This window comes from Parus major, chromosome 12 (assembly GCF_001522545.3).
Source record: "Parus major isolate Abel chromosome 12, Parus_major1.1, whole genome shotgun sequence".
NCBI lineage: Eukaryota > Metazoa > Chordata > Aves > Passeriformes > Paridae > Parus > Parus major.
Window position 1 is genome coordinate 8,189,623 of NC_031781.1, and position 21,808 is coordinate 8,211,430.

Sequence of the window (21,808 nt, forward strand, 5' to 3'; positions counted from 1 at the left end):
GCCAAATGTGTTGATGAACTTCTTTTTTACTAAAATAGGAGCTGACATTTGCAGTATTTTTAGAAGTAACAGGCATGTTGTAGGTCTTTCTAAGACTTCTGTAAATCATCCTAAAATGACAGGGCTCCAAAAGTTTAAGCTCCACCTCTATAGAGAGAAACTCCAAAAATTGCAAGCATGGCTTTAGACAGCACGGTGTAAGGAAAACCCAGTTCTAGAGAGAATAGTCCAAGTTCATGGTGGATGAGACATCAGTACCTGAGAAGGAGCTGCAAACTAACACAGCTTTCAGCAGTGCCAGCTTGTTGAAATATTGGTATTTCACATGACCTGCTGTGATAAGCAGAGGTTTCTCAAGCTTAATCCCAGTTCATTGCCTAGAATGGAAGATTGCTTTGTTGGGTGAAGAAAAGAATTGCTTACACTGCTCTTCAGAACTTCACTGTAGGACTTCACTAATAAAAACTACTTGGCAAGAGAAGGGAAGAAGTACAAGAGAAAACTACTTCCCTTCCTGATTTTAGTACAATTCCTGACCTTTAACTAAACCCTGAGTTCAACCCTGGAATGGGGGTAGTGGTATCTGATATGACAGGCTCTAACTTAGCCATAACACAAGGCTTACAGCCCTGTATTTTACACTTCTTTAACTTGTCACACTAGGCATTTAAAATGCTGTTGCCATAACTTCCAGATAGGTCATAGTCCAGGAGATCCTTAGAATGAGATCACCAATACTTACATTTTGGGGGTCTCACCATTTTCTTCAGGGGGTGAGGGGAGAATGCTGGCATTCCTTAATATACAGAGGAGAGAAAATCCCAAAAGAAAAAAGCATAACAGTCTTATCCACGTTAAATTCCCTTCAAAGTACAGGACTAATCTTATGCACAGTTGAGGTTGTAGACCCCTGTGAAGTTTTCCTGTCCATAAAGATCATATTCCTTGTACAGGATGTAGTCTTTCAAGCAGTTTGGCAGGGGTAGGAAGGTCATGAAGACAGGACAGCGGAGACGCAGCCGGCCCATGCACGCCCGGATCTTCAGACGGCAAAGGTGCTTCAGAGAGCGAGGATTTGCTAGAAAGGAGAAGCAAAACTAAAATGCTACCAACCAAAAAAGCCCCAATGCCAAAACAGTTTGTTTTAATTAAAAATGTAAACAGATACTTACTTAAAATGAAGTGGATGTCTGGCCAGAGTTCCTGTTCTTTGAGAACTGCTTCGAGCTTCCAGCAAATCTTAACGTGATCGACGTAATCCAACATGACTCGCACTACTTTCCCAGACACGTGCTTCAGCCAGGACAAGGTTATCACTTCACAGAACTGATAGAAACAAAATGTTTAGTTGGATAATACTCAATACTGCAGTAAATTATTTCTGTCTCTGAGGACAAGAACAGTTAACTTACTTGAGCAGGGTTTTAGAAGTTCCCACAGCTTGCCTAAGCCTCACTAGTAGAATCTTAAAATCTGAGAGATGGTTACTTTGTACTAGATCCAAAAATAAACTCGAGTAGCTGTATATCTGGGGACTTGGTACTTAAAAAGAAGTGTTACCACTCAGGTGCTTAATAGGGGGACCCACCAGCCCAGTGCATGCATCACCCCCTTATCTATAGGTTAAAGAAGGGTTTATTAGGTTAAAATGGACTTTACAAACTGCAAAACAATGACACTGATGAGTGTCTCTAGGAATCTCTTTAGGTTTGCTGATTTCTGCTCATGCTTATCCCACCAGCTCCAGGGGTCGTTTCAACAGCCTTCCAGTCTTGGTATTCTAGTACAGGACAATGCAGAGAGCCAGCCTGCAAATCTCTGCTTTCACAGCATGAACAAGACTGCCCCGGAGAGCCAGCTCCATACTGATCATTAGCATATCATCAGCTGTATTTTCACCATTTAAAACTGCTGTTCGCTATCATTTACCTCCATCAACTAGGCCTCATAACAACACCTGTTTAATTTTAAAGCCTTGTCTATTCCTCTCTTTATGTGTAAACAGTCTTCAAAACTCCTTTTCCTGGCAGTGCATTAAGCCCCTTTCCGTTTAGTTTGAGGAAGGCCGGTGGCAGCAGGAGAGCAGCCGAAGGCGTGTGGCACGTACCATGGTGTCTTTGATAACGGTGGAGGTCCAGCCGTCGGTCACGTACTGGGAGTGGTCCCCGCTGCCCCACGGGCAGTCGAAGCAGCGGTGCACGTCGTAGCCGTAGCTCAGCAGCATCCTCAGCATGACCTCATCCTTGAGGGCGTACTGCAGAGCCGATGGGAAATGCGTGGTGTTCACGCGGCAGAAGTAGTTGACGTTGGCCCCATGGCGAAGCAGCAGATTCATTAACTCGTAGTTGCCCATTCTCAAGGCTATTTGGAGGCAGTTGATGGGATCTTGGTTAGTCAGGGCTCCGGCGTTCAGCAGCAGCTGTGTGGAGCAGATGTCCCCGTTGGAAACAGCGAAGTACAGGGCTGATTTCCGGTGGTCGTCGTAGCCTTTGCGAACTCTCTGAGCCAGCATAAAATTGGCATCAAAACCTGACTGGAGGAGAAATTCAAGGCACTGAGGATGTGCTCCTGCTGCTGCTGAGTGAACTGGACTTATCCCACTTTCTTTAATGGCAGCAAAATCAGTCACTGGAACTAAATATTTTAGAGCTCTGAAAAATTAAAAATAGAAGCATCTCAGAATCTTAAACATTTTGGTTCACCTAACTCATCTTTGAATTTCTCTGGGTTGTTGGGCTTCAGAATTCATCATGACTGTTAGAATAATCTTAATATACCAAATCAGTACCATGGCATGCATTGACTTGAATTGCTAACAGTGAAATTGTTAACCAGCAATGGATACTGACTCTACACCTACTACACATAAAATATTATTATATTATGCTATTATTCATGAACAACCCATTTGTTGCTATAGGAATTAATGATTCCTTCTCAATAGAAATTTTTCCTGAATGTTGAAAGCACAGTGTTATTGCTTAACCTATAGGGAATTAATAGAATATGTATTATAACATGAATACATGTAATTTTTAATGTTATATATACATCTAAGTTTAAATATAACAATTAATATACAGAAATATTAATACAGAAATTAAGAATCTCAGGTGCTTGTTTCTCATTTGTTAGTTGTGATTTCAGCATAAATATCTTTAGGGATAACCCTAACTCTCAACGTCTCTTTGTCTATTTAGTATGTTCACAATTCACATTTCTGTGATGGGGTGGAGATTAGACATTGAACCAGACAGTGACAATGTCCCAAGAACCTCAGCACCAGACTAGACAGTGTTACTACTTGTGACAAATGGAAAAATACCACAGGGATCAGGATGCACATCCTAGAATCATGAAGATTTTATGCTGACTGGTCTCTTACATTCAGACACAGAACAGACATATTTACACAGTCAAAAATAATTACTTGTACAAAACTACAGATTTTCTCCCTGCTTTGAATAAGATAAAATTAGTAAAAATAGTATTTCTGGTGTCACTTATTTGATTTTTAAGTATATTAACTCACAGAAAGTGTCCTCTATATGCAGCTCTGTGGATTGGCAAATGACCCGAGTGCTTTGGTACATTGGCATCAGCCCCATATTCTAGTAAAAGACTCACAGAATCTGGATTTCCTCCTCCTGCTGCTTCAAACAATATAGAAGCACAGTCCTTTGCCTGTGAAAGAACATCTGCACCTGGGAAGAAGCAGCAAGGGTTTTCACACTAGTCACAGCTGTAATTAATATCTCCAACCCACAAGTGACATGGTATTTTGAATTCTATTCTCCACCAACTGGAACCACTGTGGGCATAAATCTTTATGTTGTAGCCTTGATTTTTAGATGTGTTTTATGTAATCCTGGGAACAAGATGGTCCAAATTGCTTTGAGCACAGTAAGAATTATTCCTATAACTGTGCCAACAAAAGGTATTTCTTCTTATTCATCAAAACAATTGCTTTTGGCTTACAAACAATGCATTTCAATTCATTTATTTTACAAAGACCAAGCAAGTGTAACTGTAAACATGAGAGTACCCAGCATGCAAACAGTTCATGCAATCCACTTCCAGTGCTGATGAACTATTATGTAAAATTCCCCACAGTAAATATCTTGTCAAGCATGTCCTAGGGTAACCTGTCTACATGAGAAAATAATAGAGCATTTAAAAAACAATTATAAGTACTCACTGAAATATTAATATATTATTATTATTATATTGTACAAATTGATATTTTTCAGGCCTTCACTACATCACCACCACCTTTTAGTGCAGATGGCATTTAATTTTCTCTAATAAGGTGAGCTACTTCTGCTGCTGTTTTTGAAGGCATATCTGAAGCCTTCTCTTCCTAAAAGGTCCTTTATAATAAAGTCTCACCTTTTTGCAGTAAGAGCTCCATAATTTCTGTATGTCCCATCTGTGCAGCCAGTGCTAGAGGTGTGAGCCCATATCCACTGCGGGGGTCAGGATCTGCTCCAGAATCCAGGAGGAGCTGTACCAGATCCCTCCTGCCCAGTCTGGCTGCCTCATGCAGAGCAGTTCTCTCATGGACACAGCGCAAATTCACTCTGGCACCAGATCGTAGCAACAAGGAGGCAATGTCATAGGAGTCACGTTTAATTGCTGTAGGACAACAATCAAATCGTCAGACAGGGCTGCAATCCAATGCTGTTCTGTGCACTGTTGCTGCTGTTACGTGGCAGCCCAGAAAAGCTGCTCCTGGCAGTGCTGTTTATGCAATGAGAAATGCCACCCAACACTGAAAGGTTTAACTCATTAACAAGTGTGTTCTTTGCTTCCAGGACAGCATTAAGTATGCAAATAAATCATTCAATGGTAATCTCCTTTTCTGTTTGTAGATTTTTTTTCTCTCTGTTGCATTTGGTAATGGAACAGAACACAGCTTTCCTTGCCACTAGGTGGAGACCACACCCAGGGCCTTGGTGCTCAGGAGCTGCCACCAGAGCTCTATTTAATCTCCATGAGCAGTTACCATAATGTGAAACAAAGCTTATAATGACTCTTTCATATGCCTTCTTAGCTTAATAAGCCTGAACTCTTAAGTCAGCGATGATCTTAAAAGAGAAATTTGCATTAGCTCCAGTGGATGGGATGATTAGGCAACACCCTTCTCTCTTTCTGTCTTTGATCTTCCAGGCTGTGCAGGATAGCGAGTGTCCTTCAGCAGGACAGATGAGGCTGAGCAGCTTCATGTGCCACAGCTGCCTGAACATCAGTGACAGCATTCTGTGATAGAAACTGTGATGTCCCATTATCTGTAACCTACACAGCTGCTTTAGATAAATCACATGCATCCCCTTCTTGGGGGATGGTGCATTTTAATGTCCTTCAAAAGTATCTAGGAGTTCTGTGCATTTTTTTAAGCAGATGGCCCTGACTTGAAGCTGCAGCCATTTTACAAGGATGGACTGAAGGTCCTACACATGAATGGTAGGCCTTTTTCTCCTCCTTTAACAACAGTTTTGAAAAAGAAACCACTCTTCCAATACAGAAAAATGTACAGGATCACCCAAAAAACTTAAGAGTGCTCATTTAGAAGTTGAATAATGTGAAGATACTTTCCTATTTTTGGGTAGGATTCAATAAGAATGAAGACACCATAGCCCAGATTGAGGGAAGCAAAGGAAATGCACACAGAACAATTTTGAAAAGCTTTTTGGCAAAATATTTTTTATATCATTATCTCATTAGAAATAATGAATTACAGTTCTTGTGCATAATCAAATTAAAGTGGCATTCTCACAAAGAATGCAGCTATGAGACTATACTTGGACTATGGTAGGTATGGGACCTTATTCCTAAATGACAAAGTACTAAAGAGAAGTGAACTGAGAATGTCAGCCTGTCTTCTTCACTTGCCATCCTTGGGCTAATGCTGGCAGTGTCTAAATAGGGGCAAACACTGCTTTGCACTCTACATACTGCAGATAAACCAGACTGCTTGGCTATTATTTTGGATAATTAAAACCAATGACCATGGGTTTTAGAGAAAGAAAGGCTAATGTAATGAAGGAGATACCACGTGGGCAGAGGATATTAATGTTGTATGCCTGCAGATATGAAAGGCAGTAATAGCATGAAGAAACTGAAGGACTCACAGCCTGGCAGCACTACAGAAATGATGCCAAGGAAAGCAGAAGATGCCACTCTGCACTTCTTGGAGAAAGCTAATTATCATCTGAGAAGAATAGACAGGGACAGACACATTGAATGGTGAGATTAATAATTTTTTTCTACTTATAGCAAAATATTTTAGGCATTGAATCATATATGTCACACTGAAACCTAAAGTGTATAACTATATCCTCACCTCATTCCCTCACCTCTCCACCCCTATAAACAGTATTCACCTATAACTAAAGGAGAATCTCCCTCTTCATCTTTAACATTGGGATTGCAGCCATTGAGCAGGAGAAAGTGGACATTGTCCACAAAACAACTTCTTACTGCCACCAAGAGAGGTGTTTCCCCTTTTAGAGTGGACTGTTCCCACGTAATGTCACGGGAGGCTGAAATGCAGAAAAGCAGAACACATTTGAAGTTGGATGATTCATCAGACTTTATAAAACTTTTTGGTGAAAAACTAGAAGGACTTTGTACCTTTTAAAGTTATTTCAAGGATGTTTTTATTTAGCTGTGCTGCAGCTTCATGCACAGGAAGCCAGCCTTGCTGATCTGCTTCTTCAAAAGCAGAACTGTGCCTCACCAACTTCTTCAAGGCCTCCTCTTGGCCTGTGATATTTTAACACAGACACATATGCCATTACTCATTGTAACACAAAATTCAGGCAACTAATACATTGAGTGCCATTTATCCCACCAGTGTATCTTGCTCATTTTAAAAGAAAGGCCTGGTTTTGCCCTAATTTTAGGAGATGAAGCACTGGAATATCTGAAGGGGGTGATGCTTGAACCCATCCCACTTCCATGGTCCTATCTAGTAAGTTAGCTACTGGATGTCTTGTATTTACTTCCTTTACTTCTCCCAAGACTACATAAAGAAAAGCTGCACTTAAATCAGGTGATCAAACCCCTAAAATGTAGGCATTGCTCAGCCATTCCCAGGGGTGTAGGCTTAGTGTGGTGTATTTGTACTTAACTGTCCGAATTGCTGCAATGATCTGTTCATGTTCTTTACTTGCAGTATTCTGGAAACTGCAGAAAGAGAACAAGAATAAAACTACAAATAAAAATTCACGTGAAGCTATAATATAACAGATATATAAACCTGACTTTAAATACTCTAATTTAGACAATATGTTAAATTTCTCTAAGTTACATTGGTTTTGTGAAGGTTTAACACATTAAAACACTTTTTTTGTTGGTCTTTCCCTGACACTGTAAATACTGAATTTTTTATACAAAGGCCAACAATTAAATGCTAGAATGAGGGGAAGCTCCCATACAAATCTACTTTTACATCACCTACTTATCTTCTTCACAAAGCCTTATACTCATTTACATATTGATGTAAAACATCACCTGAAAGTCTCATACATTCCATGTTTTCCAGGAAACAGGTACACTTTTTCAGGGAGAACTCAGAACAAGTGAGCTAGAAGTGCTTTCCAGTATCCATGAGACAAGGTTAGTACAATACAACATACAGAGTTACAAAGGAAAATCAGGTCTGCTAAATGCTTACAATAATACCAAGAAAACACCCAAAATAGAAATAATTGTAACTTATTACCTTTCAACCTCTGTTGCACTGCCACTTGTTTCAAATTTATGCCTGTCTTGTAAGCTTTCCTGAATAGCTTGCTGGGTATGGATTTCCTCATCAGAATCACCATCGACCATATACACAGAATTATTCATGGCAAATCAGCACAACATGGATCACTTCTGTAGGGAAACACTGCTTTTAAATTAGAAGCAGACGTTAAATCTTCAGGTTAGAACTGGAATAATAGAAATAGCAATCACTGTGTCAGTATGAAGAGAAATGAAACATAGTTTAAAATAAATGACTATGCACTGTTAGATGCTTTAGCAGTCATGCTTCTCTTAGCATATTCAAGATCTCAGATGTTCTGTTAGGCTCAAACCTCTCATCAGTTTTACCTTACCAAAACTTCCACTTCTGTCTTTCAAGAGAGCTGGCCTGATAAAACAAAACAAAACTACAAGGCAAGGTAAAATAAAATTAATAAATAAAACTGAAAGCTAATAAATAACTTGGCAAAATGAATTAGCACAGAAAATTCAATGAGGTTGTCAATATGCCAACTACAAAGTTTGGAATAATTCTAGAAACATCTTAAAGTTAGGCAGCAGTAATTCACAGCATATCTGCATCATTTAATTTGTTACCTGACCCACCTAATGTGTGATTGCAAGGCCTTGTTCTGTAATTGCATATGCAGCAAAAAAGAGAAATATATTAGCAACATGCATAGCAAGAAACTGTTAGTAATTGATTTTACTATGGCTCAATGAGGACAGAAATATTTTAAGTCTAGAATATTTTTTTTCCTAAAAATACTACTAATTTTCCTATGAATTGAGAAAAATATACTGGGTTTCCTCACCTTCTGAAAGAGGGAAAATCTCAGCCTTTGAAGAAGTGATTATTAAGTTGAAAGTGACATTTTCAGGATTGTAAGCAACCTCTGCAGAGCCCATGTCCATTAATAGCTCACTATAAATACCCGATCATAAGATACTCTGGGACTTTCTCCACGCTTCTTTCACACACGTCAGTTATGTTTAATAATCTGACCTGATAAGTGGCACCAACAAAAGAAGGAATTAAAGGTCCAGTTTCCTTGTAAAAACACTTTTGATTTTCAGAATAAAAATTTCAGAATTATAGCAGTAAGTATTATGCAGTAAAAAGAAAATTCTTTAGTGCTGTCCTAGGAGAGCAAACTAAAAGTGGTCTTAGGAGCTTTCTTAAGAGTGAGACAGCAGGAAAAAAACCCTGAAACAATAAAAGCAAACTAGACCAAACAAATAATCAAGCAAAAACTCTATTAAAATTATTACATGTTCCTGATTGCTTGATTATAATTCACATTAATATAAATAGAAAAGCAATTGAAAAATAGAATTCTTAAAGGGAAAAGCAATTTCAGAGAAACAGACTTACACTGGTTCAACACCCAATAATGGGGAAATGAGAGACACAGTTGTAATAGTGATGGTAGGACGGAGTGAGACCTTTATGTGCTTCAGTTATTCCTACTGTATTTTATGGAGGGATCCATACACAGAACAGATGATGGCTGTATCTGAATGCAAGGTGGAAACAGCTCTTTGCTAGAGGAGATGTGGAAAGAATGCTTGAATAATTGATTTAAATTATTTTTAAAGAAAACAAAAGTGCAGAATCAAGTTTATTACCTGTAATGCTTCCCTCAGAAAATGCAGACTACTTTCATTTCCCATGAAAATATGTTTTGTGATATTCAACTAATGCACAAAAAAGATGTTCACATTTTAATCATATCACCAAGGGCTAAAATCCTAATTGTATTTCTTACAGATTGTAAAGAGTGCCATAATAATAATACATACTTAATACAAAAGTATTAAGGGTCAGAATGTATTTGTATGTCCTCTTACAGTACAAAAACCTCCAGATGTTTCTTTTACACACTGAGTTCCACGTCTTCTGTAAGGCAGCAAAGAGAACAAGGTGAAGTCTGTGTGTGAGCTGTCCACAGTCAGTCATCCAGCTGGCACAGCAAGGCCACACCTCTCTTGATCCAGTGCTGGACTGGCTGGTCTGTGTTGAGCCTCAAAGCAATGACGAAGTTTGTGGAATGCCCAGTGGTGGACAGGACCCCTTTGCGCTCGCTTGTCTTGTAGAGTGGGCAAACATAGGCATTAGACTTCTTTATGTCTGATTTTATAGCTTCAAAAAAAACCCAAAATAATGCATTACACTCAGCAGGTCTATTGGTAGACACATAATCTACATGCAAATGTTAACTATTTACAGTAACATCTTTAAAGGCCAATAAAAATGCAAAATAGTTTTGTGAGCAACAGAGTAAAATTATCCAGCTTCTTCCTGTTGTGTTTTCTTGTGTGGTTTGTTTTGTTCTTAAATCCAACTAATTGAGCTAAATTTTATTCTATTTATTATTTATAATACTCAAAGACACATTAAAATCTGAATAGTTACCTAGTTAATACATAGCTTATACATGAGTTTTTCACAGCTCTACCAGTCTGGTCTAGTTGCCAGAGAACCTAACTGCAATTCAAGTCATCTGAGATCCAAGGACAGAACTCTGCAGGAACTCTTTGTACTCCCAGACTGCTTGCATGGAACTTGTGCAAAGCATAAAATCATGCAGGTCTGAACAAAGTCATCCAAACTCAAGAGAAGGCACAGGCAGAAAAGTGGCAAATTTTAATACTGCCTATTTGCTAACACTTCAGTTGCAGCAGTTGCAGTAGTAAGTCCTGATTTTGAGCATAAATAAAAACAGGGATTTACTCTTCTCAATCAAAGGAAACAAGAGTTGTGAAAATTCTCTTACTAGTAGGAAAGACAGCTATCAAAGAGCTTAAAATAACCTGAGCAAACCCTGCTAAATCACATAAGGTAAAACAATTAGTTCCTGTAAGTCAGTCAAAAGTTCTCTTCAGTGATCTTCAGTAAAAAAAGGAAACCACTGTTGCAATTTCTTGTTGAATAGCTCACACATCAGAGAAATCATACTCACTTGGCTTTATCCAAATGATCGGCATGGCATCAAAGAGCACTTTGGGAAACTGCTCAGTTAACATTCCCCTGGAGAGAGAAAGCAACAAAGTAATTATTTGTGGCTTGAGGGAGTTTGGTGGGTGTTTTTTGGTTGTTGTTTGTTTTTTCTTCCCCACTTTCCATGCATGAAAGAGTACTTAATTTACTTAATTTGGTGTGCTATTTTAATAATATGAAAATTATCACTTAAATTATTTAAACCAGTCTTGTTTGAGCAATGAAAAAAGCTTTCCAGAACCACAGTAAAACACTTGGCTACTGACTTGGTCCTGTCCCAGCGAGCTCCGTCTAAAAATAATCCGTGGATATAAACACCGTCCTCTGGTGCAGTATCTGCAGTATCCTGAGGAATAACCTGTAGGAAATAAGTTGTTCCAAGTCATTTAACTCTCACAGTTCTTGGCTTTTTGAGCTATTATGCCAATTGCCAATTTTCAGAAGAAACCAAACTATAATAGAGTAGTGGAGAATAATATAGTAAGGTTTCCTTTCAATGATACTCTTATATATATCTGTAGAGACAGCAGATTTCTTGGGGCTTGTTAATTACCTTCTTGTACATTATCAAATGAGGCTTTAATCACACAGAAAAATATACACCAGATAGATATGCTGTTTTCTTGAGTGGAGTTCTGTGTCCAGTGATAGAATTACTTTTAATCACTTTGAGAATTCCTCTTCTACAGCAGTCAGTTTAGCCTGCCACTCTTACCAAATATGTCTTCAGACTGCTGTCAGTTGCAAAATGAACCTTCCAGACAGGATTTATTTATCTCACCACAACATCTGGACTCAGATTAATAAAATACTAATTTATAGTTTATCCTTACCTCAAATTCATATCCTAGAAGGTCAATAGGGATCCTGTGCTTCCTAGCATAGTTTTGCATGGCTCCAGTTAGGAAAGCTTGGGTAAAATAGAATCCTGACAGCCAAAAAACAGCAGGCTTCCCTAATTCATACCAGTCCTGGAGAGAGGAAAGCAATACATTGAACAATCAGAAAGAGAGTAATCACATAATCTTTGACTATTTTCTACAGAACTGTAGTCAGAAAATCTAAACAAAGCCTATCACTCCTTTCCCAATAAAGACAAATTATATGGAAAAATAGATTGAACAGTTGGCAGCACTGCCACTTGTACATTACCTGTAGAAACTTCAGCCTTGCTAGCAAATCGACAACATAGCTCCCTAAGGGTTTTAGACTCGGGTATGAATGCTGTGCCCACTTCTCAGGAACTTTTCCAACAAGGAGACTGCCAGACAGAGCCTCCAGGTTAGCATCCATAACAACCAGTCCTTTAATGGCTTTCTTCAGGTTAATTAGTGTAATGCGAATAGTTCGGATTAAACTAGAATTAAAAAAAACCAAACAATTTTCATACATTCTGCATGTGATTCGTTAAACATGACTATGTCATTGGAAATCAAGTAAAAGAAGAGGATTATGAAGGCATCTATAGAACTTTTATAGCTTTCTTTATCTATATAGATATCTGCAGAATAAGCCATGTCTGTAAAGTTATGGATTTGTGCATTAGTGTGATTTACTTAAGACTGTGAAAATTAGGCATAGGGAAAAAGCATCAGAAAAAGGGGAAAAAAATTCAAACAGAAACACATGAGAAAATTAAGAAATTAACAGAAATATCTCCATTACAGAAAACACTCCATAAACTATAACTGTGCATGTAGAGTTTCTAACTCCTTTACCCTACAGGTCAGAAATATGAGGAAAATAAAATAATATGAGGGTAAAGATGGTGAAAGGGAAGGTAAAGTTTACATATATATATACACATATATTGTTTTCATTCCCTTTTCCCTTTCCCTCATACTCCCTTCTTTTCTCTTTCTGTTAATTTTGCCACTTCATTTTTCCTGACATCTATCCTGCACTGACTCTCCACAAGGAGCAAGGGTGTGTTTGGACTGCAGATATCACTGCAGGCAATTAGAAGGGAATGAAAAAAACATTTCACACACCACATGGCTTACAGAATATGATTTTCAAGAAATATTTTTCTGCAAATGGAATGATTTCTGGTAAATTTAATAAATTAGAATGTTCTTACTTGTTAAATCTTTCCATTTCTTGCACCAGCACAGTGTTCATACTCTCTTCATATTTCACAGGATATTTAATCAGGCAACTTTCAATGTCAAAATCCTTTGGAAGCTGTAAAAGACAACACATTTGGAAATCATTCCATATATCATTATGATTTTATATTAAAGGTGTGCAAATGTGAAAATTGCAGAGCAATAGAAACCACTAAACTTTCTGATTACAATCTTAGCAATACAGGATTCAGTAGTTCAATCTAAATAAAAATTTGGGAGATTTTAATGTTCATTTAAAAAAAAAACACCTAGAATTTTTAATATAATGAAAAGTTATTGATATGTTTCTATTTATTAATTTAAATTTGTTCATGTATATTAATTGACTGTTCTTTCAAGTTCTCTTTGCTCTGTTTTCTCTCTTTGTTCTGTCTTCTGCCTATTTAATAAAATTTCTTTCAGCTGAAACAGCTGTGGTCTGTTACAGCCATACAAATTCTTACTTTTACATTGCACTAAATTCCTTTCAGAATGCTTTTCTTTCAACATGAAATCTACTTTACACTGAAGATTCTAGTTAAGGAATTTCTGCTTTGTAAAAAGATAAATTGAAGTAATTTGTATATACAGTACCTTGCTGAGAATATCATCTGCAATTGCATAAAGAGTGCTGTCACCACCTGCAGAAGTTCCCTGAGTGCCTCCTCCTTGTGTTAAAAGCAGAGATTCAAAGATGGTCTTAGTTTGCTGAAGGTCTTTAGCAATATCCACATTTTCATGCAAGCCAAATACCTCTGGATGCTGAGTAAAAGGAAGATTCTAGAACAAAATAAAAAAAGTCTGAGTGACAAAGTAGGAAGAATCTGGTACAAGGTCTCTCTAAGAAGTCAAGTGAAAAACTACCACTGACTTCAACTGCAGGTGAGTGAGGACCTTAGTGGCAGGTACTTGCAGACAGAATTACTGGTGATAGTCACCACCTCTCATAAAGAAAGTAATTTCCAAAGAATTCTCAATTATCTATGCTACACATCCTCCTATCTACTTACTGATCCCCTCTCCAAAAATCTGAGATAATGGCAAGGATCATACAAGGATGCCATGCAAGAACCTGAGCACACAATTAATTGTGATGCAAAACTACCTCTTTAAGCCTTGAAGGATTGATTTCTTAGCACATTATTGTAACTGCAAAATCTTGCTGCTATTTTTTACCTTAATAAACTCAATGTACTCCTCATATGTGCCTTTGGGTGGAGCATGGTAGTTGCCACTGGGAGAAAAAGTGTAACGAGGATTTTCAATTATATCTGGGTTGTAGAAGTCATCCAGCATTGTCAGCAGCAAACGTCTGTCCCAGTCATCTGTCACTCGACCTCCATAGTTACACTCACCAGTCAGGTAAGAAACAGCTTCAAAAGGAACATGGTTATACTCATTGATGAATAACTGAAACAGAAAGAAGAGCAATTCCAGAGACTTGCAGTATCTGCTAAACAGCAGAGTGACCTAACAGACTAAAAGGCTGGAAGCCATAGCATGTGTAAGCTGCAGTTTATGGAGTTTTCTTCCTAGGTGGAAGAAATCCTGGAAATTCAAATTCTGAAATCTTATTTTCAGGTAAAAATGATTGTTTAAAATCAAGACTAGTTAAGAGTAAAAGCCTCTTATGAATATCAAAATTACTCAGTCATCCTAGACATTCTTGAATTATTTACAAGGGGATGGTTATCCAGTTCAAACTTTGTAAATTAATCCTTTTCTGCACCAGAAATAAACATGTGTTTCAATTAATTTATCTTTTAGTTTTCCTCCAATCTCATTCATTAATTTCTCTTTTTCAAATCATCAGCCTGAACTTCTGTAATTCAGTTTTAACTCTCTTGACTTTTCTACAGAGTGCCAATAAAAGGTTCAAGGTCAAGTAGTGCTCACCATCTCATCTTGGGGAAGGAGAATAGTCTGATGTTCTGTTAACAACCAGTATACATGTAAAAAAAATTTCCTCCTACTAACCACCCTAATATGGTGACTGTCATTGACATGTACTACTTAAAATATAGTGAGCTCTTAAATTAAACTTTGATAATACTTACATATATTCATTATATTCCATATGTCTGAAGAAATCTAAACTTTCTCTGCCATTTGTAATTTTGAAAATATTTATTATATGATTGACATTCCTTGCCTTTACAGCTGAAGTCCTGAATATCTATGAACATTTGAGGTAACTTCAGTGTATTGCTCCCTGTGATTCCCAGCCGTGCTTTGCAAGATCAGAGTTCAGGAGGTAACCCATGATTTTACCTGCAACTGTCTGATACTGATTCGCAAGTCGGATTCATTAAATCCATAGGGTATATTCCAACCAAGGGGCCCAAACTTCCTTCTCTCCTGAACAAGAGCATGGAAGAAACAAACCCCAAAGAGTAGCTTCTCCCATACCTTTGAGAAAATAAAATAAAAAAAAAAAAAGTATTATTAACTAGTCTATAAGCTCATGGTAGTGTGCAACCTGTGTAGTGAACACCTTGCATTACCACTCTCCACCCAGGTATAAATCCAGGCCACCACTAAGTACCTTGTGGTTTTTGCCTTGTGTACACACAGTGCCACATATGCAAGCACATTTAGCCAGTTCCTCAAGTACCATGATATTCTTTAATGTATAGGGCAAATGACTTCATAAGAATTCCAGCAGTGACAGATATTTAGTTCTAAGATTCATTAGATAAACAAAAAATCCAAATGTATTTTTTAAGCAAGTCCTTAGGTATAGTCACACCTATGTATATTGATAACTCCTATCTCTGATCCCACTGTTTTTCACTTCCTTCAGAGGCAATGATTAGCTAAGTTGTTCAGGAATCAATAAGATATAAAGGCACTGCAGTACTTGGTCCCTGGTAGCAAGAAAAGGTCTCAGTGCTTATCATCTCTACAATGACAGACATGCCCTTCTAATCAATGTTCAGAGTCCATGTACATTTTGTACTATGTGTGTGTAGCATGTAAATGATTTAATAAAGCCCAAGAAACCATTTAAAATATTGCTACATTAAATTACTTGGTAGAGGTAATTCTTAACTAATTATCACTGCAAAACTTAAATTCACAACCACAGTATAAATTTTAGCTAGTAATAATTCACTGGGAAGAAATCAATATATCTGTGGATCAAAAACCCCCAAAGCCCAAAAACTTCTCAAGACATTGGCACATTACCAGCTCCTTTCCAGGGCATCCAGCAAAGAATTCAGGATCAGAAATAGGATCAGAAAGAAATGACTGAAGTAGGTTTAACCGGAGACCAGTAGGAGGTTCATTTGTCATCTTCACTCCATTCTGCAGAATGGTTACTGGAAACTAGAAAGAAAAAATAGAAAAACTGCATTCAGAAAGCATGGAATAGATTCTATATTAACAATACACAATTATTCTGTGTTTTTTACATAAACAACTATCTACAAGAAATTACATTTTAAAGGTCAACAGCTTATAAAAATCTCAAAATCTTCAAGAAAATAAGACTCTGCTGTAAAAAACAAACCTGTATTTTAAAATGTTTTCTTGGTATTCAACACTTCACAAATAAAATGCAAGATTAAATTTTTGAATTTACGTAGGAACGAAAAAACCCTTATTAATCATATATGCTGACAGCTTGCAGTTCCATTGAGTAGTACACAAAATATTGCACACCAGAGTATCAAAATATTACAAAGGAAGCTTGATATTATCATGTTTATAATTATTTTTCAAATGTTCTTTCTTGATTAAATTACCTCTTGAAAGCCTCATTTAATTTCAGAGAAGTTTTGCATTATCAGCTCATTCAGGTATACAAAAACTTCCCTAAAATGCCCTCAACTTTCCTTTTCCCTAAACAGAGATAATGGCACAATGCATATACCTTTGGTGAAGGGTAACTTGTAAGCCAAAGTCTGAATTCTGGATGACATTTTTCACTGTTAAGCTCCTCACATATTTTCTCCAGCACTGGCATCCAGGAGACAGCTAAATGACAATTTTGTAAACAAACCCATGTTCCTTCTTCCATTGCTGTTTCAATCATTTTTGTAGCTATTGGTCCTTGTCCTTGTCCTAATGAGATGGACTGAAACTTATCTCCTACCATCTCTCTGTCATTTGCCAGTTTCAAGAGGCCTTGAACAGAAAGCATAAGATTTTAGCACTCATACATTAAAAAGAAGTTATGTAAAAAAAAAATACAGTAAAACTTCTGTTTTGTTTACATGTACATACAAATTCCCATTTTGAAGGGACACGGAATTCTACCAGTCTGACTTAATGCACTCAAATCTACCTGCAGAAAGTGTAAAATAATCCTCACTGTGTATTGAAGGGGAATTTGAGGTCCCCATTCTCTCTCTGTGTGTATACTTACTAGACATGGGATCTGCTCCTGGAGATAGCACAAATATTAAAGGGACTGTAGCAGTTGAATCCAAGTAACTTTTTGCTAGATCAAAAGGCGGTGGCTCTACAAATTTCTTCCCCAGTTTCTCAGTAACAAATATTGTTATAGCTGGACCAATCTGGTCAAAAAGAAAGTAAATATAAGCCATTAACATAGACATAACTGCAGAGCTGACACTGTCTTTTATGCCAAATTCCCAAGCCTGCAGACGCTTCTCTGATTTGCAGAGATTTGAGACCAGTCTTGCAGAATGATCTGGAAGAAAAGGTTTCACCTCTTGCTGACATCTTACAAGAGAATAATAATATTTTTAGAAAATAAAGAATAGCATACCTCATAAAAATAATATTAAATAACATTAAGCCTGTGATTCAAGCTTTTCCTGATGTGGAAGACAAGCACATTCTCCCTTAGGAAATATTAATGTAATTATTTTTAATTAATTCAAAGAAGCAATTGCAATATGCCTTAAATTCTAACACTGATAATTTCTGAAGAAAATGCAATACAATTTGTTAAGTGCACCAAAGGCAGAATTTGATTAAAGTTCATCTTGGTCATTTGAATCAACATATTTTATCTCTTTTTGTCTTAAAAATCATTTGCTTGAAAGCACATGGTATTAGATACCCTGTGTATTTTTTTTCCAGGCTAATATATCCTGTTCTTGAATATACTGGGTGCACCAAGAAACAGCCTAGCTGTGAAAAAATACCTCAAGAGAACTAGAACAATGAGAATCCTTCAAAAGATTCATCAAATCACATCAGAAAGATAGATTTCAGCTGATACTTGTGGTGTTTGTATTGGTCACTTGAAAAATAAGAACAGCATTTACTTTCTTAATAAATTTGATGAAGAACAGACAGGGCAAACTATGCTACAAGGCATGGGACAGTCTAAAAAGCACTCTGTAACAGATCATTTTACCTTGTCTGGTCTTAAGCACCGAAGAATTATCATCTTCTGTAATTCAGTTAATGTATCATTAAACTCTTCTGGTAATGGAAAGTTGTGAGGCTCTTTGCTATCGTACATTTTTTGCCATTCACCCATATTTTCAGAGACATGACTCCTAGAGAAAAAAAACACAAGTACTATAAATACCTGGAGTCTTTTTTTTTTTTAATGTTTATCAAAGGCAAATTACCTTGTATTGTCATTTAAGACACTTCATATCTACATCAGAAAATAATCCCACAGTTGAGTTTCTCTGTGCTGAATGGTGAAAAATCTCTTCCCACTATGCTGCTGAGGAGGGAATCCACCTAAAAGGTTTCAAATTGACAATAGGTTCTGTCTGTTACTCCAGCCAGCTTGGAACTTCATAGGTCTGTGTGAATTTTCTGCCTCCACTATTTCAGGAAAACACCATACTTGAACTGAAGAAAATTACCAAGAAATTCAACTAGAGGAAAAGAATCATTCTCCACACAGCATGCAGAGTATGTCCCAGGCAATGGGACAACTCTCAGGTTATGTAAAGGCAGCATCATCCTGCTCTCATTGCTACTAAAATGCCAAAGGGGCTAAAACACAAAACAACCTCAGAGAACTTCTTCCAAGAGAGCAGTGTTACTGCACTCAGATACAAATGCTACAAGTAGTTGTACTCAGCTAATTTATGGAAGTGTTGTACAGCCATGCTGTCTCCACAATTTAGTGTTAAATTCTATTTAAACTGAAGGCAAAATTATACTGAGTTCAGGAGAGTAGAGTTGACTTAGAAAAATTCCTTCCCCAGAACTGCAGTGGAATTCTGCGACATGTACCATCTCTAGCTTTCACTGAACCCTCAAAACACTGTTTCTCTACCATGAACACATTTCAAAAGAAAAGTTTCTCCAGGCAATGCCTTAAAGAATTTAGAAAAAATAGTTTTCATAATAATATTATAATTAGTGAGCTGACTGATTGGAGTAAGTAAAGCAAACACAACAATGAAAATAGGGGGCTGATTTAATCACAATTGCAATCTAGCACTGATTTGGAAAACATAACAAATGTTTCTTTCAGCATGTTACATATGTATTGGTCAAAACTAATTCAAGCCAATTCACATCAGTATTTCACCATACCTCAGTCTTTCCAGAGCTGGGAATTCACTTGCACGACATAATTCATCCCAGCTCTTATCTGATAGCCAAGATGGATCTGGATTCTTGTGCATATTCTTGAGCCCCACACCTCCAGTAAGTAAGAACATAAATTCTTGATGTTCTATTTCATTATTAGCCCTATATAAAAAAAACCCCAATCAGTAATTGAGATACAATTTTACATAATATAAAGTCATTTTAAATTAATTACACTTCACTGACCTTGAGGAATGTTTCTACTTCAGTAAGAGCTAGAATCAGATCTCAATATTATTTATTATTAAAAAACTGCATGCTAAAAATGTCTGATTAAGACTAAAGTAAGGGTTTCAAGAGGTGAATCTTAGAATCAATTTATTGTTTAGGCTGGAAAAGACCTTTAAGATCAAGTCCAACCACTAACTCAGTACTGCCAAGCTATCACTAACAACAGCCCTGCAGTGCCACATCTACATAGCTTTTAAATCCCTTCAGGGATGGTGATTCCACCACTTCCCTGAACAGCCTTTTCCAGTGCTTGACAATGCTTTTGGTGAAGAACTGAAGAACTTATTCCTAACACCTAACACCTGCTTTTTCTTTTTTTTTTTTTTTTTGTACTGTGCAATTATTCCTGATTCTTAAAGGCTTTGCAGAAAGCAATGTGTTCTGCAATCGCAGTAACCTTACAAATTGGCCCAAGAAGAACATCCATGTACAGATGAGTACGCACTGCAATTAATTATGCACATTATGGATGTGTAATTTTGAACATATCATTCCTTTCATAATGTATTCACACAAAATTAGAAGAAAACTAAAAAGCTGGTGTAAAGGAGAAGACTGCATCTGAAATCTCATGATGTTATGCGAAAGGGTAACAGACAGAGAAGAGAAAGAATGAAAAACTAAGACAAGAATCTAGAAGTTGTTGGCATTACACATTACTGCCTAAATTTTCATTCTAAAATGTTTTCATAAATAACAGCAATTGGTTTGACATAAGGATGCTATGTAACACTACCCAGATCCTTTAAAGATAGATTTATCATTGACAAAACCATTGACAAATGGGCACACATTTCTTTTTCATAACGTGTCCGGTAGTAGTGATACGTGCACTTGCATACTGTTCCATTTGTTAATACTACACATCTTAGCCCGAAGTATTCATGACCTTACTCCAAAGGCATTATTATCAGTGTGCACAAGAACATTCCATCTCAGCAGTACCTGCTTCCATGATAAAATCATTAGTTTCTGTTGGTAAGAGACTTCACAAAAATGAGCTTACATGAGCAGATTACAACACAGCAAAAACGAGAAGAGCAGCTTGTCTGTTTCAAACAGTGAACGACAGACTTGGCAGTACAGATTGTAGGTGAAGTGGTCATTCAGATACTGAAGTCGCTTCTTCAAAATTTTGGATTTATTACTAAAAAGAAAAAAGTGTTAAACTGAGACTTCAAATTGAATAGCATGTACAATCTGTTATGATATCTCCTCTATTTAGGGTTGCAGAGGATTTATATTTGATCTACAGGCTCCACAAGGGACTTATGTGCCAGTTCCCCCAAAATTTCAACTATACTCCCTGTCTTTTTAAAAAGACTGTAGCACTTTTAGAACTCCCAAGCAAAATAATAAGCAGAAATCAATTTGCCACAGTTAAGTGGTGGCACTCAGTCTTCAAAATAGAGCTTATTTCAGGACCTGACTTCACACTAAGTCACATTCTTAAAAATACTTAAATACAGCACATGCTTACAGTTCACCACTTGTTTTAATAGCAACTAAAAAGAGCAATTAATTCATTAATAAATCCTATTTTCCTTCAAAAGCCTGCATTTAAGGAGGCAAACTGTTTCCAAATGAAGAAAATTATTCATAAGAAGAGAATGAAACCCCCTTATTTTCTGCAGACAGACCCTCTTTACCTGTCATGAATGGAGCTGATGTAGAGGCTGACAAACCAGCTGAGGGAGTACTGGTACATGGGGTCAATGTTGGCCAGGTCTGCGATGCTGAAGAACAGCACGGCCGAGTGCTGTGCCACGGGCCGGTACGCCTCCCGCGACTCCGCGATCTTCAGCTCTGTCTTCTCTGCAATCTACACACCAATGGCAGGGGAGAAACAACACCTTTCAATAGTCTCAATACTCTCAATACTCTGCTTAATAACATTATTTCTGTTTAATAACATTACCAAAGTAGTTCCATACAGCACAGTAACACCAGAGAAATGCAACTTTTCTGCTGCAGAAGGCACCACCCAGTAGGTAAAACAAGCACTTGGCCCTACCCCAGTACTGCCTGATCTATTTACCTGCACTACAGATACACATACTTTAAAACATTTTAAAGACTGAATAAACTACCAGTGAAGATTCTAGAACAGATACAATTTTATTTCTCTTCCCATTTCCCAAGTCCAGAATTTGCTCTTTGTGCTCTGCATCCAAAT

At 37.3% G+C, this 21,808-nt stretch overlaps 2 protein-coding genes across 2 annotated transcripts in view; both read right to left on the reverse strand.

Moving 5' to 3' along the window:
- Positions 1-6: 6 nt before the first annotated feature.
- ASB14 (ankyrin repeat and SOCS box containing 14) lies at positions 7-8,909 on the reverse strand. The gene is made up of 10 exons (XM_033517386.1): positions 8,568-8,909; positions 7,727-7,881; positions 7,133-7,188; positions 6,634-6,765; positions 6,384-6,542; positions 4,390-4,635; positions 3,533-3,704; positions 2,108-2,651; positions 1,173-1,326; positions 7-1,078 (listed from the first exon to the last, which is right to left on the reverse strand). The coding sequence occupies exons 2-10, from the start codon at positions 7,852-7,854 to the stop codon at positions 885-887; spliced, it is 1,785 nt and encodes a 594-aa protein (XP_033373277.1). The 5' UTR covers positions 7,855-7,881; positions 8,568-8,909; the 3' UTR covers positions 7-884.
- Positions 8,910-8,988: 79 nt separating this feature from the next.
- DNAH12 (dynein axonemal heavy chain 12) overlaps positions 8,989-21,808 on the reverse strand; it is a 58,335-nt gene continuing 45,515 nt past the window's right edge. The window contains exons 59-74 of the mRNA XM_015641060.3: positions 21,282-21,454; positions 20,639-20,779; positions 19,345-19,503; positions 18,197-18,341; positions 17,234-17,384; positions 16,739-16,992; positions 16,051-16,191; positions 15,133-15,270; positions 14,038-14,271; positions 13,456-13,641; positions 12,834-12,937; positions 11,906-12,110; positions 11,587-11,724; positions 11,020-11,111; positions 10,716-10,783; positions 8,989-9,895 (exon numbers count right to left, since the gene is read on the reverse strand). Of these exons, the coding sequence (XP_015496546.1) occupies positions 9,705-9,895; positions 10,716-10,783; positions 11,020-11,111; positions 11,587-11,724; positions 11,906-12,110; positions 12,834-12,937; positions 13,456-13,641; positions 14,038-14,271; positions 15,133-15,270; positions 16,051-16,191; positions 16,739-16,992; positions 17,234-17,384; positions 18,197-18,341; positions 19,345-19,503; positions 20,639-20,779; positions 21,282-21,454 (2,520 nt within the window). The 3' untranslated portion in view covers positions 8,989-9,704. The remainder of the gene's footprint in view (positions 9,896-10,715; positions 10,784-11,019; positions 11,112-11,586; positions 11,725-11,905; positions 12,111-12,833; positions 12,938-13,455; positions 13,642-14,037; positions 14,272-15,132; positions 15,271-16,050; positions 16,192-16,738; positions 16,993-17,233; positions 17,385-18,196; positions 18,342-19,344; positions 19,504-20,638; positions 20,780-21,281; positions 21,455-21,808) is intronic.

Coding starts and splice junctions, on each gene's coding strand:
- ASB14 (XM_033517386.1), bottom strand. CDS start 7,854: ATGAATAATTCTGTGTATATGGTCGATGGTGATTCTGATGAGGAAATC. Junction 7,189..7,726: donor AGTGCAACAGAGGTTGAAAG/GTAATAAGTTAC, acceptor CTCTTTCTGCAG/TTTCCAGAATACTGCAAGTA. Junction 2,652..3,532: donor GCATATAGAGGACACTTTCT/GTGAGTTAATAT, acceptor TTAATTTTTCAG/AGCTCTAAAATATTTAGTTC.